The 21,432-nt window shown below is 38.1% G+C and overlaps 1 protein-coding gene across 2 annotated transcripts in view; it reads right to left on the bottom strand.

Moving 5' to 3' along the window:
• rabgap1 (RAB GTPase activating protein 1) overlaps nucleotides 1-21,432 on the bottom strand; it is a 69,338-nt gene that overhangs the window by 43,945 nt on the left and 3,961 nt on the right. The window contains exons 2-13 of one of the 2 annotated variants that reach the window (XM_079448255.1): nucleotides 17,912-18,116; nucleotides 16,126-16,155; nucleotides 11,901-12,129; nucleotides 10,288-10,495; nucleotides 10,031-10,205; nucleotides 8,624-8,781; nucleotides 7,469-7,579; nucleotides 6,383-6,449; nucleotides 5,732-5,834; nucleotides 4,501-4,670; nucleotides 4,156-4,324; nucleotides 3,368-3,461 (exon numbers count right to left, since the gene is read on the bottom strand). In XM_079448255.1, coding sequence (XP_079304381.1) covers nucleotides 3,368-3,461; nucleotides 4,156-4,324; nucleotides 4,501-4,670; nucleotides 5,732-5,834; nucleotides 6,383-6,449; nucleotides 7,469-7,579; nucleotides 8,624-8,781; nucleotides 10,031-10,205; nucleotides 10,288-10,495; nucleotides 11,901-12,129; nucleotides 16,126-16,155; nucleotides 17,912-18,061 — 1,664 coding nt within the window. In that variant the 5' untranslated portion in view covers nucleotides 18,062-18,116. The remainder of the gene's footprint in view (nucleotides 1-3,367; nucleotides 3,462-4,155; nucleotides 4,325-4,500; nucleotides 4,671-5,731; nucleotides 5,835-6,382; nucleotides 6,450-7,468; nucleotides 7,580-8,623; nucleotides 8,782-10,030; nucleotides 10,206-10,287; nucleotides 10,496-11,900; nucleotides 12,130-16,125; nucleotides 16,156-17,911; nucleotides 18,117-21,432) is intronic. The other variant, XM_079448256.1, reaches the window with a different exon arrangement.

Here is a 21,432-nt window from a genome sequence, read left to right as displayed (position 1 = left end):
TCTTTTTCTCCTTGATGTCTGAAACATTTAGTCATTTAGCAGACGCATTTATCCAAAGCGACTTACAAAGAGTTCGGGGGGCAATAAGCGATATGTCATACAAGAGCAATAGTACGATAGGTGCTAAATACAAAACTTTTGGTTGGTTGGTTTGTTGTAGAAGGAACGCTTCTGTTTTGTTTTTATTCCATAAGATTGTTTTCAAAAATGTTTTATATTTAACCACATGTCTAAAACCTGTGTGTGATTCTGTGTAACACAAAACATCTTTTGAAAAAGTGTGGTTTTGTGTCCATACACTGAAAATGTATCGGGGGCCGATGATGTTCTTGACCAACATGTGTTCTGCCGAAGAAAAAAAACTCATACAGGTTTAAAATGACATGTGAGTGAGTAAATCATGAAAGAATTGTCATTTTTGGTTGAACTATCCCTTTAAGATCTGTAAGAACATCAGTGGGGATCTTTAATTTGGGAGACGCTCATTTAAATCTGAGACTCTAAGACAATCTCAACCTGCTGGAGGCAAAATGACTCAATGAGTGTTTACAAGCATTTGTTTATGGAATTTTATAACGTTGATGCCCATTTTCCCTGCTGATTCAAGGGACGGTTCATACTCTCACTGTGCTGTAATATGAACAAACCTTTACCTTCAAAGATCCCACCAATCACTTTAATGCCAAATGCTACTGGATGGATCCCAATCATTGTTTCTCTCAATACTAAACACTGTGTGACATTAAATTCTACTGTCATATGCGTGAGAGGCTCACTTAAAGCCAGTGTTGTGCTCGGTCCTCTGAGGAGCTTGCAATGCAAATCGATCTCTGTGGAAGCAAACATGCAAGCAAATGTGTTTATTAAAACATTGTGGCTTCATTTGGATGGCAGTAGCTTCACTATTACTGTTGTTTAAACCTCAGAGAAGTAAACATGGAGCAAAACGTAACCTTCCTGTTTTTGAGGGAATGTTACTTTTCAAAACGCTTGATTTCCATTTGGAAATAAAATAAGAAAAAGGTATGATAAAATATTTGAAAAAGAAATAAAATTAAGAATTAAGGGATTATCCTATTTGCAGCCGTTTCGTGGCGGGTGCTTCTTCGCCTCCACGTCGTGCATACAAATCCTTTATACTATGGTCTGTTGGAATACTTGATTCTGATTGGCTGGAGGGTGTGCATTAAAACCCTCGAGTCAGTTTGATTATATTTGAAATAACCCGTAGTTATTTTCACCTGTTTGATCTAAAATAACACTGCAAACATCAATACAAGCTTTCATTTAGCAAATGACCGTGGTATAAGCGTGATAATCCACAGCTAGCCGTGCATTCAAGGATATTAATGCATTTCGTGGAGGCTTTGTGTCGGGTGGTTCTTGGCCCCCACGTCGTGCATTAAAACCCTTCAACGCACGGCTAGCTGTGGATTACCCCTTACTTATTGCACGGCTAGCCGTAGATTTCTTGCTTTAACCATGATCCTTTGCCAAGTTCAAAAGCTGTACTTGATGTTTACAGCACAATTTTTGATCAGACGGGTAAAAATGGTGGTTATTTTCGTCAGTTAGTTCTAGCACTCCTCCGCTTTAAATGCGAGAGATTAAAAAAAGAGGCGTATTATTGCATTTATTTGAATGAATTATCGCATTTATTTAAGAGAGAGACGCACGGTGCACGTCTCATTGCTGAAGAATAAAGTGATTCTTCAATGGATTAAATGATGTTCCTAAAAACAAGCCTTTCGTTCGCATGCAGCCGAGGGATAAAGGATGTTAGCGTTGTCGATATGGATGTTTCTCTTAAAAAAACGCATCGATTCGCTTCAGAAGACCAGCGTTAAGACCACAGAGCCGTGTCAAGCATTTCTTTGAACGATAAATGCGTTTGGAGCTTCCAAAACTTCCCCCCATTCACTCCCATTCTACCGCTTGGAAGCAAAAGGATACGTGGTAATATAAATCAAACAGCAGGATTCTTCAAGAAGAAAGTCATATTCACCTAGGATGCAAATGGCGAAGAGCGACTGGGGTCGCGTAATATCGCATATCGGCGTCATGCTTGGTCCGGTCAATAAAAACTCCACGCGAAGGGTCAAATGACATCTAACGAAATGTAACTAATTATTAAGTATTTAATTGATAAATAAATGAACTTGTAAAAAGCAACACAGAGATGAACATCAATCTCTATGTACCTACCAAACTAGTCATTTTGTATTTTCTAAAACATTTGATTGAATCATTTCGTGTAATTGTATCTACATGGCATTTTAAACGCTGTACATTGTGTCTTAATTAACAACTGCTGTAAAAGAAAGACTGAATCTCCGTTTCCAAAAAGCGAAGAGGGAAAAAATCCAGAGCTCCAGATGTGAGCACAACACACGCACACGGATACAGCTGTGCTCCTCAGACAGTCGCAGGCCTGTAATTCAATTCCTGAGCTTTTTAATCGAATTCATCTCAAGGTTTTAATTAAGGAACAATGAGAGTGACGAGAGCGGGAAATAATCTTAATAAGAGCCTTATCGGCGTTTCACCATCCCCTCGTCCATTCAGCAGCTCTGGCCCTCTCTCAGTGCTCCACATTAAAATAGCTCTCTCATTTCCCTCCCATCAATGACTTCTCAAATTAGAAACAGTGTGTGCAGGTTTTTCTGGTCTGAGAACGGGAATTTTTGTAAAGAAATTCCCTATGCAGAAGACACACTGGAGCTATTTAACAATGCCAGAGAAGCAAGATGTGCACAAGACAACTTGTAATCTAAATGTAAAGATGCAAATGTGAATCCATTCATCTCTGCGGGAATCTCTTTTAACTTGCTACTTAACCTGTCGCTCGCAAGCCTTCACTGGTGCTTTAATTACAGTGTTGCAGATGTGGGTGTTACTTTGCGGTGCGTGCAGGGGTTGGGGTGACATCATAGAATGGGTTATGACGTTTACAATTATAAACAAATCTTTTAACATGACGGCCAAAAAGCAGGAATGATTTAAGGGATGCAGCTAAGAACGAAACAAATGGCTTGTAAGCCAGGTCAAAATACATCCATGCAAAATGTGGAGGTTTATGAAAATAGAGAAGTGCATAGTTCTCCGGCATCTCTTGTGCCACCTGGTTTCATGTTCCTGGATATTTCTGGATGAGGCTACAAAGGTCTGTCAACATAATGAAGCTGAAACTGTTAAAGAGCAAAGCTTTGAATCACACTTCAGTTATTTCAACATGACCGATGAACCATTGCGATAACAGTGATAACAATGATATATAGCTTAATGATGAAGGTTAGTAAAGTTTGCTGGATTTGTTTGATTTGAGGTCGTATATATAGCTTTACTCTGGATCCTGTAAAGGACTCACCATTTGGATAATAAATCTCCCCAAGTTTCCAAAATTTTTTCGCCACATTCCTTAGACACGTCTCCAGATCCGCTCAATAAGGGCTCATCATTGTCTGCATGGAATAGAAGAGAGCGCAAGTGAGCTTTTCCATATGAACTGATTTTGGCTAACCTAGCAAAAATAGTTAACCACAGATGTTAAAAAAAGTACTGACCCAAGACTATTGTGACGATATAATATCAACTCAAAGTATCCTAAATTATCAGTATCTTAATGTATTTGGTCACCCGTCTTATTTTTAATTAAACAGTTTCCACATTTAAATCCAAGTAGTTTAAAGGAACAATATATTGTGGGACCATTCTGTCGTGAACTACTCAACATGAAGTTGTTTGTTCGGTTGAACACAAAGAGAGATTGTTAGAAAAATGTTAGCAGCTGAGATGTCTGGGGCACCATTGACTACTATAGTAGAAATGTAAAATGGTAGTCAAAAGATGCCCCATAACTGTTTGTTTACCTAAATTCTTCAGAATATCTTTTGTTTTCCACAGAACAAAAAAACTAAACTTTTTTCTACTACGGTAGTCAATGATGTCCTAGAAATCTCAGTTGCCAACATTCTTCTAAGTATCTTTCTTTGTGATAAACCGAACAAAGACATTTATACAGGTTCGGATGACCTTGAGTGCAAGTAATTCATGACAGAACTTTCATTTTTGGGTATACCATCCCTTTAAGTACAAAAATTAAGTACAATTTAAGTATTTTACACGTCATTCACAAGTACGGGGGGGACCGCTCACCTTCCTCCTCATCATCCTCGGGTGGGGAGGGCACCATAGAACCGTGGGAGCCTGTAGACAGTGTGCCGGGGCTCACTGTGGTCTTCTTTCTCTCTCTCTCGGTCTCGCTCTCCAAAATCACAACTTCATACAGCGTGTCTGAGTTACTTTTCCTCTCCTTGTTCTCCATCTGTGAGTGAACAGAGAGGACACAGTACCTTTAAAGTGAATCAGTTTGCTGGCTATACATGTGGGTAGTCCTTACCTATTATGCATTCTTTAACTCTAAACCAATTACTTTTGGTTGTCTAGCATATTCTGAAATACTCTGTAAAAAGTCTGGTTCTGTATTTTGTGTTTCCTCACCGATCTGAGCTTGAGATAGAAGGTTTCGGTGTAACTGCGTTTGCTGAAGGGCCAAAAGAGCCTATCGGTGGGTGAGCACACTCGAACCCGTGTCTCCAGCAGGAACCTCACGGGCTCCTCCACCTCTGTGATCACCAGGTCCACTGCCGTCGTCATGTACATGAACTTATCTGTGTTGTACAGGTAAAGACACGGAGACATTAAACACCATGGCATTTCTTATGAAACAGGAAGTATGGGCGGGACCTATGAGTGGTATTGGGAAAAATGTGTAGAGTGCAGGATGAGTCATAAATATTTTTGTTTGAAACTGCAAGAATCATGTTGGGCAGTCGAGTTAGAATCGCATTAAATCATTTTAAATGGTGTAAAAAATATTATTTGATTTTGATAGATCGTAGGATCTGAATTTCTTAAAAGCAACCTGTTTGTGAAATGACTTGAGAGTACTTCTTATTTCCCTATCATACTTATTCTTTATTATTCTTATTCTTTATTTTGCAATACATTTACTTTATTAGTTATAGATTATGTTCCTTTCTATCTAGTCACTATATACAATATGACTTTTCTTAATGCTATTTTCTACATTCTGTTGGATGCTGCATTTGTATCGTCTTCGCAAGTAGATACGGGTTTGCAGTGGTTTCGTTCTCAAGGTGCATAATCGCGTCACGAGACAATGTTGTGAAGCAGTAATTTTATCACTCTCCATGTTGGTATAATACCACCTGCTTAGAGTTGGACGGAGATAGCTTGAACTCAAGAAAGAGTTTTAGGCAGAGTTCGAATGGGCATCTGAATGCAACCGTGTTTTCTCTCTACTATAAAAGTTGTTCATTAGATTATAACATCACTTCGTCTCGTGCGTGCTGGTTTGCAGGATAGTTAGATCTATCGGTTTTGGCGTATGAACACGATGGAACAACACAACGTAATCATTTTGGATCAATAACAAGACCAAGTAGATCAATTTGGACTGCAAAACTAAGACATTCGGTTACTATTGTGATTCAGATTCTGCTTTTACAAGCCACAATTTTTCTTCTAGTTTTCTGAAACTAGACGGAGGGCAAAAAAGCTATGCGAGACACAAGTGCATGACTCGAAATTGTTTTGCTCAAACGGCGAAAAATATGAACAAACGTTATCGTGATACGGTCACTGAAAGTGGAAGATAGCCTGAAAAGCCCTGATCTACGACGAAGTCAGAGAACGTGTGTGTGCGTACCTTTGGGTGTCTCTTCATTCACAGCCTGAAATTGTGGCGTGTTGGGATTCCAGCTTCCTGTGATGACGTAAGACTTCCCATCTGAACTCTTGCCCATCGATTCCTAACAGACGTGAGGAGAACACAGAGGCTAAGTGAGGTGAACAGATGGGAACGGAAGATAATATAAAGAAAAAAAGGTAACATAGAAAATTAATTTGTGGTTGTAAACCACAAACTTTTGGGAACATGATCATCTCTCAGCCTCGGGGAAACATCCCCTCTGTGGCTTGTAAGGAAGAGCGTATTGTGCCCTCCAGATCAATGTTTATCCTCACCCGATACTAGATTATGAGTCCTTCCCCTGATCTGATCCCCGGATTTGACTGTGGTGTTTTGTTTTGTATGTCCCACAATGAAGGACCTTTAATGTGCATGGAACTGTGCCATTTATTTGTGTGGGGAAAAACGCTGGAACACGTCTGGGCTATTAGGGTGCTTGGGTTATTATTGACATGTTCTTATTTGTTTCGAGTGCCTAGGTTGTTTCTTATGCTGTTTTGGTCTCAATTGTATATATGGCTCATGTCCCTGCCCTAAAATAAGTTTGTGGTATTTATTTTGCCCACAATATCGTGAAGGTGAGGAGCAGGTGCGTCTTAAGTCACCTACCAGGTCAAGCAGGTGCATATCACTGTTCTTAACATTCTTTCCCGGGCTCAACAGCAACCCGAAACATCTGAAATGCGAGCACATTTGTCAGTAAAGAAGAACACTGATACTACATACACTGTAAAAAACAACAACCCTGTAATGAAAAACTTGTCATTTTCCTTTACATAAAAACATTATTTTACGGTATTTTCTGGCCCCCAACAGCCGGAACATTACCATTTTTTACGAGATAACATTTTCAGCAAATATTAAAAACCAAATGACCATTTGTGGGTTCATGAAATAAACAATAAATTCACTCTATGAACATATTTCAAGTTATTGTAATAGAATACTAAATAATAATAACTATTAACTACATATATTTATTGAAATATGTCTATATAAACTGTCTTGCAACAAACAATACAAATATCATTATATTGCACTTCCTTTACTTGTATTTGGGATTTTAGGCATTAAATAAAAAACCCTCCATTGATTCTTCATGATTCCTTCGAAAGAAAAAAAGTGAATCATTTACATGTATGCATTTGGCAAGCACTTTTATCCATAATGCATTCCAGTATACTCCCGGAGACTCAAACTCTTATGACCTTAGTGTACAAAGCTCAGAGATGCTTTACGTGTAAGTCAGAAAACAGTGATTTTCCTTCAACTTTAAGTGCAAAGCAGTTTGCAGAATATTTGTTTATTAGATAAAATAGATTAAAAAGTGGTTTGTCAATCGCACAAGACCATATTGCAAATGTAATATTATTACACTGTGAAAAGCAAGCGAGTGAGTAAACAAAAGAAGCACACAGCTGTGTGTTCGTCCAGGGATGGCTTCAGTTCAAAAAACATCAGTCACCATAAAGAAAAATAACATCATCCATTTTCTCATGCTCTGAAAGCATCGCTTAAGCTCAGAAAAACATAATTCAGCACTTGTTTATCAATAATAAATGAATTATTGGCTGTAATGGGAAATGCTGGATGAGAATGTCCCCTCAGTGGGGCGACCGACCCTAGCTCTGCTCCAATGACTAACAAGGCATTGCAGTGCATTATGGGATTGCCTTCTCTGTGAAGGATGCATACCTCTCGACGGCCAGCTCTTTGTTTGACGTCTGTTGGACGCAAATCACGATCTTCTTGTCCATGCCTGGGCGCAGTTTGAAGCTCTGTCGGTCTTTGTCCTTAGACACGGCACTGACACACAGAGATATTTCAGTAAGTACTTATAATAAGAAAGCTGTCTCTTGCCAAGTGATTTGAATTACTGCAAAGCTACTTCGAATAAATCTGGATTGTATTAAAGAGCCGTATGATTAAAGATGACACAAAATGTATATACAGTATACAAAGACAGTACAAAAAGTACCATGAGAAAAAAACGGACCACACATATTTGCATTTACTATGTATAACAATGACAGAATATTTTTGTCAACTTTTCCTTAAACAGCACACAAAAGTTATGAAAATCATTCAGTTTTTATCATAAATGAGAGTCTGCTCAAATTATGAAGCGGTTCCCTGTTCATTGTTGTAGAGTTTATTCAACTTTCCAAGATGTAAAGCATGATAAATGAGAGGAAGCATGTGTCGACACTTCTGAAATGGGGAGGACTGTTCTATTTTTAACATTTCCTTCACCCAAACTTGTCAGATGACTTCGAAGTCTGGATATAATGAAATGACACCTAATTTTATTATACCGTAAAAGGAGCAGTTCACCCAGAAACGGACAGTTTGGTCATGTTTTATTTACCCTACCGTCATGCCAAGCCTTTGCTTTTTGGGTCAAACACAACTATAGACATTTGGAAGAATGGTCACATGTTGTTCAAGACACTTTCAAGTGATGGCCAAAGTCACTTTATAACAATTACATCATTTACTCACCCTCAAGTTGTTCCAAACCAGTATACATTTCTTTCTTCTGCTGAACACAAAAGAGGATATTTGGATGAACATCAGAAACCAAACAGATCTCATCCCGCATATACTGTCACGTAGTAGGGGAAATAAATACTATGGGAGTCAATGGGGGATGAGATCTGTTTGGCTACAGACATTCTTCCAAATATCTTCCTTTGTGTTAAGCAGAACAAATAATGTATACAGGTTTGGAACAACCTGAAAGTGAGGAAACGATGACAATGCTAGTAAAAAATGAATAATTGACTTATTCCTTTAAACACTGCTGTAAACACTAAACCCTAAAGTGGAAGAAATAAGAAAATGTCTAACCTAAATGTGCCTTTCCCATCATCCTCTTTGATTTCCAGACTGACGGTGAAGGTGAAAACATCACTGTCCGGCGTGAGGGGCGGAGCCTTGGCTGAGAGTGGCGCTTTATTGGCTGACCGTCGGAAGGCTGTGGCAAAGCTGTAGAGTATTCGGCTGACCTACAGAGAAAAACAAACGTGTCTCAGGAACTGCAGACAAAACAGTGTTCAGTGACAAAGGCCGTATTTCGATGACCCACGCTCAGTTTATTCTCAGGTTATCAACACGGCATGCGTCATCTCTAATCCTACACCATTACAGTGAATTTGCGCACCCAAGTGAACATGAAACTGCAATCACAAAGTCCATTTTATTACTGTAATGTGACGCATTGATATTTATTTCAGTTCAATTTCATCAATGCACATTGCATTGAGTACCATGTAATACCATGTAATTAAATTGACTTGACGAAATCAGATACTAATAAAAAATACTTAAATGATATAACAATTTGACAAAGAAAATCATTTCACAGCAAAACAAGTTAATATATTTAAATAAAATAATACATATAACGCAAATATGCTTTTAACCCGCCACTCTCTACGCTGTCTTTCTCTACTTTTCGATAAATGTCACTTTACAAAAACCAATATTGCACTTTTTAAATCATAAACATTTGAAAATAAAATGTTGACAAAAACACCATAATTGTGTAAAAAGAAAGAAAAAGAGTTGATTTGTTTACATTTACTGACTGTGTGTGTGGACTTGGTTTATATGTGATAGTGGGGACCTTAACCCCACTTTTTTTTAATTGTACAGAAATCTAAAAATGCAAAACGTTTTCAACGATCTTTAGGTTTAGGGGTTGGGTTAGGGGATCAAATATACAGTTTGTACAGTATACAACTCATTACGCCTATATGGCCATCCCACATGATGTAGCATAAGAAAAAGAGCAAGTGCCCCCCCTTTTGAGTAAACCATAAAACTACATTAATATTGGAAAAGAACATTTAGATAAATCTCACAAAGATGAAAATATACACAAATGTAGAAATAGCATTTAACAGCTTTTTTGTTTTTGACAAAAACTAACATGGCCAGACTTAAGGGTTTGTGAAATTTACTCATTTACTCATAAGTTCCTTAAAGCAGAAGCAGTCCATCCAGACGTGGAATTCATGTCATCATTTTTTCACCCCCTTGTCAACCCTCAGGGCATTTTTGTTTTGTGCAGAACACAGAAGAACGTTGGTTACCAAACATCTGACCCTTTATTGTGCAGATACAAAATCACTGAGGCATTTCACAAAAGATCTTCTTTTGTGTTTTTAATGAAACAAGGGTGAATAAGTGATGACAGAACTGTTATTTTTGTGTGAACTACTCTTTATTAAAAATAGTGTGAACATGTCTCACCGCTTCCTGGATCTCACAGCGGAAGACGTGAATGCGGAAGATCTCGGCGTTGTAGTGGCTCTCAGTGAAGGCGAAGCAATCGCTCTCTGGCGTTCCGTCGTGGCCGCGAACACAGAAGAGGATCTTGTAAATGGGATAGTTGGCAATCTCAGTGCTGGTCTGAGGGTCCAGCAGCCTGATGAGACAAATTCATAGATTCATTTCCTGTCCCTGTGATTTAAGTCCCACCCCCAGATCCCTGATACTGTCCAGTGTACCTGACGGTTCCCTCGGAGACCCCGGGCACAGACAGGGTCACATCGAGGGGCATCTGGCACTGGTTGCGGAGGATGCTGACCATGCGCAGTGCCTCCACCTCGCTGCGCGGGGCGTTTACAGATGCACAGCCTACATACGTCAGTTTGCTGAACACCACACTGTCCTCGTCTGGGACAGGAGACCCGGGACTCAACTCAGCAGGCTCATCTAAAAGATGACAATTCTATTAAAACATGTCCGCAATTCTAGCTCCATTAAGTTATTTGTCATTTGTTTTCATTAAAATGTTTATACTATGCAACATGTGTATTCAATACAGTGTAACTAGCAAAGATTGTGAAAACATTTTTGTGTGATAGCACAAGGGCTTTTCAATATGCTGAATATTATCAACTGGCTGCTTTTCAAGACTTGTTAAAAAAAACGAGTTTTATTGCTGTTTCAAAATACAAAAGGGACGATAGATCAGTTATACTTACATGCATGCCTTGCATTTTGGAATATGAATAAAATGGATGTTTAATTTGAGATGTTTAGATGTGTTCACAGCATGACATGGAAAACGTCTCAAGGGGAAGTATCATATAGGCTATTTAAGTTTATTTGAAAAACTCCCGCAAGAAAGAAAACCCCAGACCAGACCGCACAATGCCGCCGAGACCATGTTACAGAAAACACTTGTGTGGTGTCCTTCCACCGTTGACCTGATAGCGGCAGAGGTTATTCAAATTCTCGGACATTGTTACGTATGGATTACAGGACAAGGAGAGCTGTAGTTCGTTTTAGTTGTTTTCCTAAAAAACTATTTCTATTTAAGAGATTATCTCCCTTTGCAATGATCTTTGAGATTTGTAGCTTTCTAGACGTTTATTTATATCCAAGAAAGCGACATTATACACTATATATGTAAAAAACGGATTTGCTAAATAGGAACCCTTTAAAACGTCATTTTTCAGCACATATGCTCTATTGGCAGGTCACACTTGCCATGATAAGAAATGACCAACAGGTGGCAGTAAAAGAATATTAATTTCACCTAAATATCGCCTTAAAGGGATATTTAACCCCAAAATTATACATTTCATCATTTACTTACATGTCAGTCAAAACATGTATGACTATTCCTTTGAAAGAACAAAAGATATTTTGGTACCATTAACCCAACTGAATTGCATTTTATGGACACAAAACCACTGAGACATTTCTCAAAATTCCATAGAAGACAGTCAAACATGTTTTAATTGACATGAGAGTGAATATATGATGACAGAATTGTTATTTTTGGCTGAACTTCGCCTTTAAGGTTCATGGATTTTCACATGTATTACCATTTTTGGGCACAAAACACACATGCCAATTTCAAATAAGAAAAATATACTTGTTCTTCAGCAATAATAATTGTTATGCGTCATGTTAACTTGCAACAAACTTGGTGTCAATAGGCTTTAAAAAGTGAAAACGTACACTTTCAAACTACATTATCCTAGGTTTATTGTGCATAATTTACCTGCAATGCATCTAAAAATAAAATAGTACAAAATTTAAAACGGTTTGTCATTGGAATCTTTTATCAAATGACTTCCCTGTCTCTGTATACAGTTATATATTTTACCCCTATATGATCTCTCGTTGAGTTCGCTCTCCTGAGGTCTCTTAACGGGCAGCACCATCTCGAGTTTAGGGGGTGCCTGACAGGACCGTGGCGGAGCAGCAGAGGTGGGGTAGCCATGGTTTCCCCCACCCAGTTGAGCCGTCCCGGCCTGCAGGTCAGTCACAGAAGGGTCCATCAGCACATCTTCCAGCTCCTGCTGTAACTGCTGCTCACTGCCGTTCCCCACGATCTGCGCACAAGCACACAAAACAATCAATATAAAGCATGTCATCATACCTCCACCCAAAAGAAAACAAGCAATACAGATTATCAACCAACGCTGGACAAATGTTTCAAGTTCAGATTTTAAGTTAAGGGTAATGGATGGGATCTGTAACATGCTCATGATCATGTCGATTATCAGAAAAGAAAATCTGGAATCATCTCTTATCATGCAAAAAAACTAATGTTGCGGTTACAGTAATACATGGAGAACACATGGACGTAAACGGAGGAAAACCATTTCGAACAAAAAAACAACTCATTGTTAACTTAGTGGTGGAAAAATGGTTCGAATCCCGCTCGGATATGTGTCCCACAAATGGTTAATGGTAGAATACCAGGAAGGGACAAGAGCTTAGACAATAAAGTTTTCAAGCTGAAAACGTTTTATGTGTTTTGGCTGTTTGTTTACACGACAACTGCGTTTTCGGGGACTGAACGCAAACTTTCAAAATCGGGTAAATGGCGTTGTTGTCTCTGTCTACACTGTAGCGGTGATGTCATGCACATGCATATGCATATTAAGTGGCAGTAGGAACCCTTAAGGAGCGGGTTTACTTGACTTTCCGCCTCAGTCCCACGTGTCCGCACAGCTTCTTGAGCATACTCTTCACGGATTAACGTGTGGACGTACGAGTTCGACACATGCGCAGTGCAAATGAGTATGTTTGCGGAAATTTATGAATTTACAAAAATCTGCACGACGCATGAACGTGGACGGATGGACCATACTCCGGCCATCAGGGCCCTCTGTGGTGACCTAAACGATAGTAAAAACTATTTAAAACATCTAATGTATTTTATTGAAATTAATATTTTAATATGCATATTTGACTTCCTGGATCGATGCGGACTCTATCCACGTTAGATTTTCAAGTCTCATGAGAGTAATTCAAGATCACGGAGCAGTCGCAAATCTGCAATGTCATACGCTGTCTGCGCAGCCTGCGCATGCTGCAAGAAGTCGTACGTGTGCTTACGTCGCGCGCCTTCTATTAGCATACTGCTAGCTAACTACAGTAAATCAATGGGAGAGATTAATTTGGAGTGACAGTAAAACTGACCAATCATATCTCCTTTCTAAACGGGTGCGCTTTGTTTTGTGCTAACTTTCCGCCATCTGGTTCACCAGCAATCTCGTAAAGCGGTTTTCTGTTATTCTGCATAATAGTGACATATTATCAGATAAGTAGATCAGTTCCATACGTTTAGTTCACCGTAACGTTCCCTTTGTAATATTAAGATTTATTACAATCATAGTTTATTCGCTGGTGAATCTGTGTACTGTCTGCTACTGTAGGTTTTCTTTGCTGAGAGCTCTCTCATGAGGTGTCGCTTTTTTAACTGGTATTGTGTATGTTAGTGTGTGTTGGTTTTATGTGAAGTCTGGGAGGCAGTGTCGGTCATGTGTGCGTGCAACCTGGTCCAATTTTTCTGTTGAAGAGCACATACACGCAGCACGCCAATCATAATGCATATGTGTAATAATTTAAAGGGGTCACATGACACGGCTAAACCAAATATTATCATGTGTACACACATTTTCCACATACCGTGCGTGTTCGTATCTCCCCTTTTCCCCTCCTCTCTGAAACCCTCAGATTTTTTAGAAAGCTCATCGCTCTGAAATCCGAGGTGTGCTATGATTGGCCAGTTAACCAGTGTGTAGTGATTGGTCGAATACTGCAAGCGTGCGACGGAAATGTAATGCCCTTACCATATTTGGAACATCAGGTTCCAATGCAATTGTACTGACAGGGAAGCCCACTTTACTTATGTACTCGTATACAGTTTGGCGATCTTAGTAAAATCATACCCCAAACTGACGTAGATTTGTGGGGGTGTGGTTACATGAGGCGTTTCAGTTTGGTCCGGGTGAGCATTCGCTTTTGGATAGAATGCATCTTTTGTTCCGATACTTTAAATTCTCCAGCAAAAAGTATATTTACTATGTCTTCTAAACACACATACAGAACACCAACAAATGGCATTAAAAAACTAAATTTGGGGTAAACATGGATATGCGTATCTGTGCAGACACGCAGTGTTGAAGTGAACTGCTGGCCTGGCATGAATAACGCAGCGTCTTTACTTATTTTTGCCAAAGAAAAAACGTCTTTTCTTCTCCATTGTTGTAGTGTAAACACACTTTTAACTTAAACCAGGAACATGAAACATTCTTTTAAAGACCCAATGAAATAAATTCCTGTGCTTTGAAATCATATATATTTTTTGTTTTCTTTGTTTTGGAAATGTTCCACTTAAAAACCTCATAGCTGTTTTCAATGGAAAAATCTCTCCTTCGGATACCACCAGCTTTTGACTACCAGCTAAAAAGTAGAAAGTCATTTCATTGAGTCTTTATACATTTGCCATTATAACAGTTATTTCTAATCAACTTCATGTGTTCAATATGAACAACATTTTGGGGTTTGACTCGGTTCTTTGTTATTCAGCAGTTGTTTCGGAAGTAGTCAACCTTATCTCAAATTGATTGTAAAAGTATGACATTTTGTTACTTTTGTTACAATATGATTCACAGAAGGAAATAGAAAAATAGTTCTTGTCGAGAAGTACAGTATGGGCCTGAACACTGTCCCAAAAAAAGAGATTAAATAATTGTTTGTGGGTGTTTTGAAATTTTAAAACAGTTTTTAACACAGAGTGTGTCGGTTTTGTGTTGATCCCTAACCCTGAACTAGACACAGATCTGTGTTCAGTTAAAGACAGTTGGTGTTTTTTTAGAATGCATAAGAAGTGCACAGGTCAAGTACAGCAAGAGCAGAAAATACAGAAGACGACTAAGCAACACAGTGGCTTTGAACAACTATTTAACTCCTCTTTAACCATACCGGCAACAATTGAAACTTTCTGTTCGTAAATACCTAGATAAGAGGACAGACTCGCCTAGCAGAGATCGATCACTGACGGGGTTTATTTAACATCTACATGGATACTGGACTAAGATTGATACTCCACCCAAAAGATTCTGTTACGATTTATTCACCTTCAAGTAATTCCAAACCTGTACATTTCTTTGTTCTGTTGAACGCAAAGAACGATATTTAGAAGAATGTTAGCAACTGAGATTTCTGGGCTTGTCAAAAAATGGTTGTCAAAGGTGCCCCACAACTCTTTGCTTTCCGAAATTCTTCAAAATATAAATTTTCAGTTTAACAGAACAAAGAATATACAATAATCTTTTCTACTATGGTGTAAATGAATAACATTATTTTGACCTTCTTTCAATCTGTAGTTTTGTGATGCGCTCCAGCAAAGACCCCATAAACACCAGTCATATACATGTACTCTCATTGTCTGTGCATATATTCTTCATCTTCATACTTAATTGTTACACATATAGTCCATCTTCCCAATGTATACATGATATAGCTTAGAAAAACTAATATCTTCTGAATAATCTGATTTCTTCAGTGTATTTTTCAACTATGGTGAAAATTTAAACGAATCGTAAGAAATAGCCTAAATAAACAAAATCTAAGAAAGATGAAGTATGAGATGTATTATTATAATAGGAGATTGTTACAGTGAAATATAATGACTGAGTGAAATCGATTTTTGGTTATTCCGTCCGCCCCTAAACAGAAACAATAATGTATACAGGTTTGGAACAACTTGACGGTGAGTAAATCATGAGTGAAATTTTTTGGGTGGAGTATCCCTTAAAATGATTGACTGGTATAAAGGAATGGATGATAACACATTGAACAGCAGGCTACAAACACTTAAGCGCTTACACGGTCAAGACTGTTCTGAAGCACCAGGTGTATATGGGCACTGCACAATGCACAACATTGATTTAGTCCCGCCTTTAACCCCACATGAAGCCACTGCACAGGCCGAAGAAGCTGCCAATCAAACTGATCAGCCAATCAGACACAGGGCACAGAGACACAGTATCACCACAGAGGAAGAGACGGATAAAAAGAGGAGGAAGACTGACCTTAAAGCTGACCCCTTCCTCAGATATCACCTGTGTAACAAACAAAGTGTTTAAGGAACTTCCTTACAGATCAGAGGTGTGATGATGAGGAGGAATGGATTTACTGAGCCGCAACGTTCTCGATGGACAGAATGAAAGCAAGCTAATATAAAAGAGCTTAAGTTATGACAACCAAGAGAAACATGGTACAATGTATTGACTCCATCTAGTGGTTTGAAGAAGGCTTCACACCAAAAACTCCAATACCATGAAACTATTAACATAAACTACTGCTTTGCGTGAAATCTATACTAAAAAAAACGACTAAAATACAAATTCATTTTCTTTGTAATACTTTGTAATTTGTTAAAAAAGGTCAGTAACGGATAAGACCAATGACATGGCGAAATGAATACCACTGAAGTCCTCAGTTTCATTTCTGTGATCCAAAGCAAAGATGAACTCTACAAACCAACAAAAAGACCAAGGCCAGGTAGACACTAACAGTGATGGTAACATAACATTCCAGCAAGTCGACCAGGAGGTCCCGAAAAGAGGTGGGAACTGAACAACGTTGTCTAAATCTTCAGAAATTCTGGCGTATGATAGGTGTATATGAATGCAAAAAAACAACAACATACTGTAAGACATGAAGGTTACTAGAAAGCACAGTCTGTGATCTGTCCTTTTTTAACCAGCATCCGCGTCTTAACACTGAATCTGACATTCCTCATTGATGTAAAATCGATCATTTACGAACGGCCGAGGTGATCAAAACCGCACTTGCAAATCAGCAAAAACATATTTTAATACAAGTACTGCAAGTTTCCTAAACAAAGCAATAGTTGGACTCAAAAACAGGTAACAGATTTACACTCAAAAGAAATGTTGTACATTTTAAAGCTGTGAAATCAATACAAGTAAAATCTGAGTTATTCAAATATTTCTATTAGAATTCAACAAAAGTACTAAGAGTATGTAATGAAAAAGATTATATTTGTAATCTAAACTTTTTTCAAAAATTAATTGTTGGATTTTTAATAAAAAATATGTTTTATGTCCCATTGAAAAAAAAACAATGAAATGGTTTTAAAATCTGGCTGTTTATTTTTATGATATTTACTAAGCCACATATTTACTTTTAGACCGTGGCCATGTTCCAAAATCTAGTCCGACACAGAAACTTAAAAGTCATTAATTTGTAAATCAAATGTTTCAGCACGAAAAAGATGAGCTCACGAATGATACCAAAACAGTTTAACTGAAAACGGCATATTGAAATAACCCATAACACAAAGTACAAATAAATATTGGGTAAAGAGTATTCATTTTTTATTAAAGGTCCCATGTAACATTTTGGGAGGATCTATTGAGAAAAATGCAAAATAAAATACATAACACTTCATATGTGTATAAAGACCCTACATGATGAAGTGTAATGTCTATTTCTATCTACACCACATGTCCTCTTTCATGGGACCTTCACCATGTTGTTTCTAAAGTAGCCCTTCCGAGAATTGATTGTACAGTTTTTAATGTTTTACGTTTAGAACCCATATTTCTCACATCCTCACTAAATAAGCTTAACGCATCATCTTGGATGGATTTTTTTCATGAGCAATGCATTTTGGGATTCATTTCTCTTAAAACCTACATCTTCTTCTGCCTTGACCAAAGAAAGACATCTTAACAGGCAACGTCTTAACAAGAGACGCACATATAATACCTTAAAAAAATAAATCACCTACATAGACAGCTCACATGATTTTGGAACATGACCCCTGTCTGTTTATCCGTCTACTCTTACCTTCAGTCCTGTCTTTTCATCATCGCTACCATTATTAGTGGAGGGGGTGTCGTCCCCCAGCCGGGTCACCAGGACAAAGTCCTCACTGTTGAGGGTGGACACTGAGTCGGAGGAAACGCTAATTTTCCCCACCGAGGCCTTGTCATCCATGACTGCTAAACCAACCCAGACGCGCTCATGAATTGCGTTTAATGGGCAAAATTACCTGGAAAAGAAAAGATAAAAACAAAGAGATGAAAGAAAACATGAGAAAAGAAAACTTGAGGGACATACTTTGAGCGTGCCCTTTGTCAACATCAAATATGGTTTGTGGCTCTGTTCTCTATCCGTTCTATAAATGGCAGCAAAACTCATGCAAATGACACTTGGAGAACAAATAAAACATTTAAACGTAATAAAAAAAGCTAAAAAGAAGGAGAAAAACTGCAAGACAACAACAGGAAAAAAAGTTACAAGTTTGGAAAACAGATCCCTGTTTGGTAATCTGGGAAGATGATCTTGAGCTTCCCTCGGGTGCTCTTGTATCTATTCTTTTTTTATAAGCCTGACATTTATTCTAGTGATGTGTGCTGGTCTTGTGTACCTTTGATAAAACTATGACACAATGATCCAGGAAAGGTCTCTATTATATGACATTCAGTTGTAAATCTGATGTAAAATTGCACGTTATCTCCACAGCAACAGTCAAATGACAAACAAAGTCTAAGGTGTTGTAGACTGTGTAAACTGTGCAGCCAAGTTTTGTTTCCATTACCGTGCACATGACTGAGCTTGGTAAAACTTTAATTCAAGTATTAAACAAACGAAAAGATAAGAGTCTGGGTGCATGAAGAAAAGCAGAGGGCTTTTGGCAGAACATCAACACTCAACTATATTTGACTACGGGAGGGAAACATAAAATACAGGTTCAGACATGAAACCACTGTTAAAAGAAGCCCAAAATAACACCTGAACCTTTAAATAAAAACTTTTTATGCCATTTATTTTTGGGGGCCGGAAAGCAACCATGTGCAGTCTCAAGGCATGTGTGAGTACTTAAAGCGATAGTTCGCCCACAAATGAAAACGTTGTCACTACTTAGATTGACATCAACCTGAAGGTTTCAGACAGGCGGGGCAAAGAGGAGATACCAACATGGACGTATGTGGAAAATACAACGTTTTTGAACCAGAAAACCGCTGACTGCTCCAAGAGACCTGCATGCGGGATGGATGTCATTCCCACCCACTTCAGCGGGATTCTGTCACACTCCTGTTATCTTGTCCTGCTTCCGCACGCATCGTTCGTAACGTGACATTCACGATTTGTTCTGACGCCGCATAAGCTCGCATGTAAACCTAGCGTTTCAGTGCGCTGGCTTCTACACTCAGATCTTTTAATATCATCAGCTATTTTTGAACTTGTTCCCCATTTAATAAAACATGAAAGAAACTGATGCTATTGGCTGCTGTGTCACTGAGATGCTGCGTTTGTAAGTCAGCTATGATAAAGACAGTGAGAAGCAAACAAATGCATACCTTTAATACCTTTAATCGTGCAGCTCGTTCAAATTCACGCAAAACAAGCAGACGACATATTTAAAAACAGACCCGCAATTCCTTCCCTGCTTCCACATCGCGGAACTCACAGGGCTCTAAATATGGAAAACGTTTTTGGTTTTGCATATATAATTTGAAGTCTGCTGATAAATCATCAACACGAACTTCTGCTAACTAAAGAAAAACTGAAAGGTCGCAACATAGAAAGACGCATTCTGTTTAAATGGCCATTCATAGTGAAACAGTGAAAAGGGACCCAGCTGAAACGCACCGCGTTCCGCACATTGTACAACGGTAATACGGTCTATTAAAAATACACACCGGTATTTGGAATGAACAAGTATACCACCCAGCACTATGCATCGCAGTTGAGCAATGTTCAGAAAAGGGCTGTTCAAAGATTAATTGCAATTTATCGCACCAAAAATAAAAGTTTGTGTTTAGGATAATAATGTCTGTGCACTGTGCCTAATCATTTTGTATTTGTAAACACACACACATGTATGTATTTAAGAAAAATACAACAATTAATAAATATGTATTTATAACTTAAATTATATATAATTATAAATATCTACATGCAAATATTTCCTAAATAGATACATGTATGTGTGTGTCTTTATGAATACTAAATAAATATTCATAGTGCACAGACATATATTATGTAAACAACAACTTTTATTCGGGATGCAATTAATCGCAAATTATCGATGAACAGCCCGATTTAAAAATGACAACTTTTTTTAAATACACAGTTCTGGCTAAGGGGTGCATCAGGAGTACATTTTGGCGGATAACAATAACCGATAATTATTGAACATTAGAAACCGATAACCTATATATATCGGGCAATATTTAATATAACATTTTTAATATAGAATTTTTCGGAGACTTAAAAAATATTTTTTCACCTGAAAATCATGTCCCTAGAAGGCCTGGGCGATATATATCGCGATTCGTGCTTATTATTCATGTCTAAATCGATTCTGTGTTTTATGCACAGCTCTTCTCTGAACTATGGCTCGTTGATCAGTAGGCTCGATCTAAAATCACTACGAGATTGGAGCCGTTTATAACGTGCATCTGAAAAAGCAACGCTTATCAAACATCATCACTCTAAATATACTTAATTATCATGAAATACCTGAAAAGGTTTGAAGAACAGCAATAGAATATGACCATTGGCATTTCCTTGAACTAATCGTTCTTCTTCCATTTCCCAAAGTAGGAGTTTCTGCGCAAGGGCGCCATCCGGCTTAAGTCATTGAGAAACTGAGAGCATAAGAATCGCACGATATATCGCTCAGCCCTAGTACCAAGCCTACTTTGCTGTGATTAAAGATTCTTTACCGTTTACAATTTGTAATTTTAATAAACAAATTAAAGATGTTCTTCCAGATCAAGCCAGAAAAGTGTTCTCAATAGCCACAAGTCTAACAGGGGTCAAGACAGAAGCATTCAGACAGCTGTCGGCTTCAAACAATATGCTTTTGTTCCTATCCACATTTTTAGATATCTATACTACAGCAACTATGTTTTGCTAACAGCAGTAAGTGACTGATCATAACTGATCATGACAGAAAGATATAACTGTACTGTATTTTAACTGTGTGCAGCTGAAGTTGTTCAACCAGAGGAAATGATATCAACTATAATATATCTGCCTAAATTTCATTATTAGCCGATACGAAAACATTAAAAATTACCATTTAAAGCCGCTACCGATAAGGCCGACATTTTATCGTGCATCCCTAATTTTGGCAATAAAAAATAACTTTTTGTGATTCTTAATTGACACATATTCTTCAAAAAAAATCAAAAAAGGATCTTCTCTATGTGACCACAAACCCTCATTATCCACTATTATCAGAAGTTGTCAATTTGTGCAAAAACTGCTTTCAATGTTTCCCTGTATGTAAATGTAACCATTTGACAGTCACGTCAGCATTTTAAACATGTTTGTCACCAGATTCTATTATTGTT

This window comes from Barbatula barbatula (genome assembly GCF_947034865.1).
Source record: "Barbatula barbatula genome assembly, chromosome: 24".
NCBI lineage: Eukaryota > Metazoa > Chordata > Actinopteri > Cypriniformes > Nemacheilidae > Barbatula > Barbatula barbatula.
Note: the sequence above shows the minus strand (reverse complement) of the source record. Positions and strands in the feature narration are given on the sequence as shown.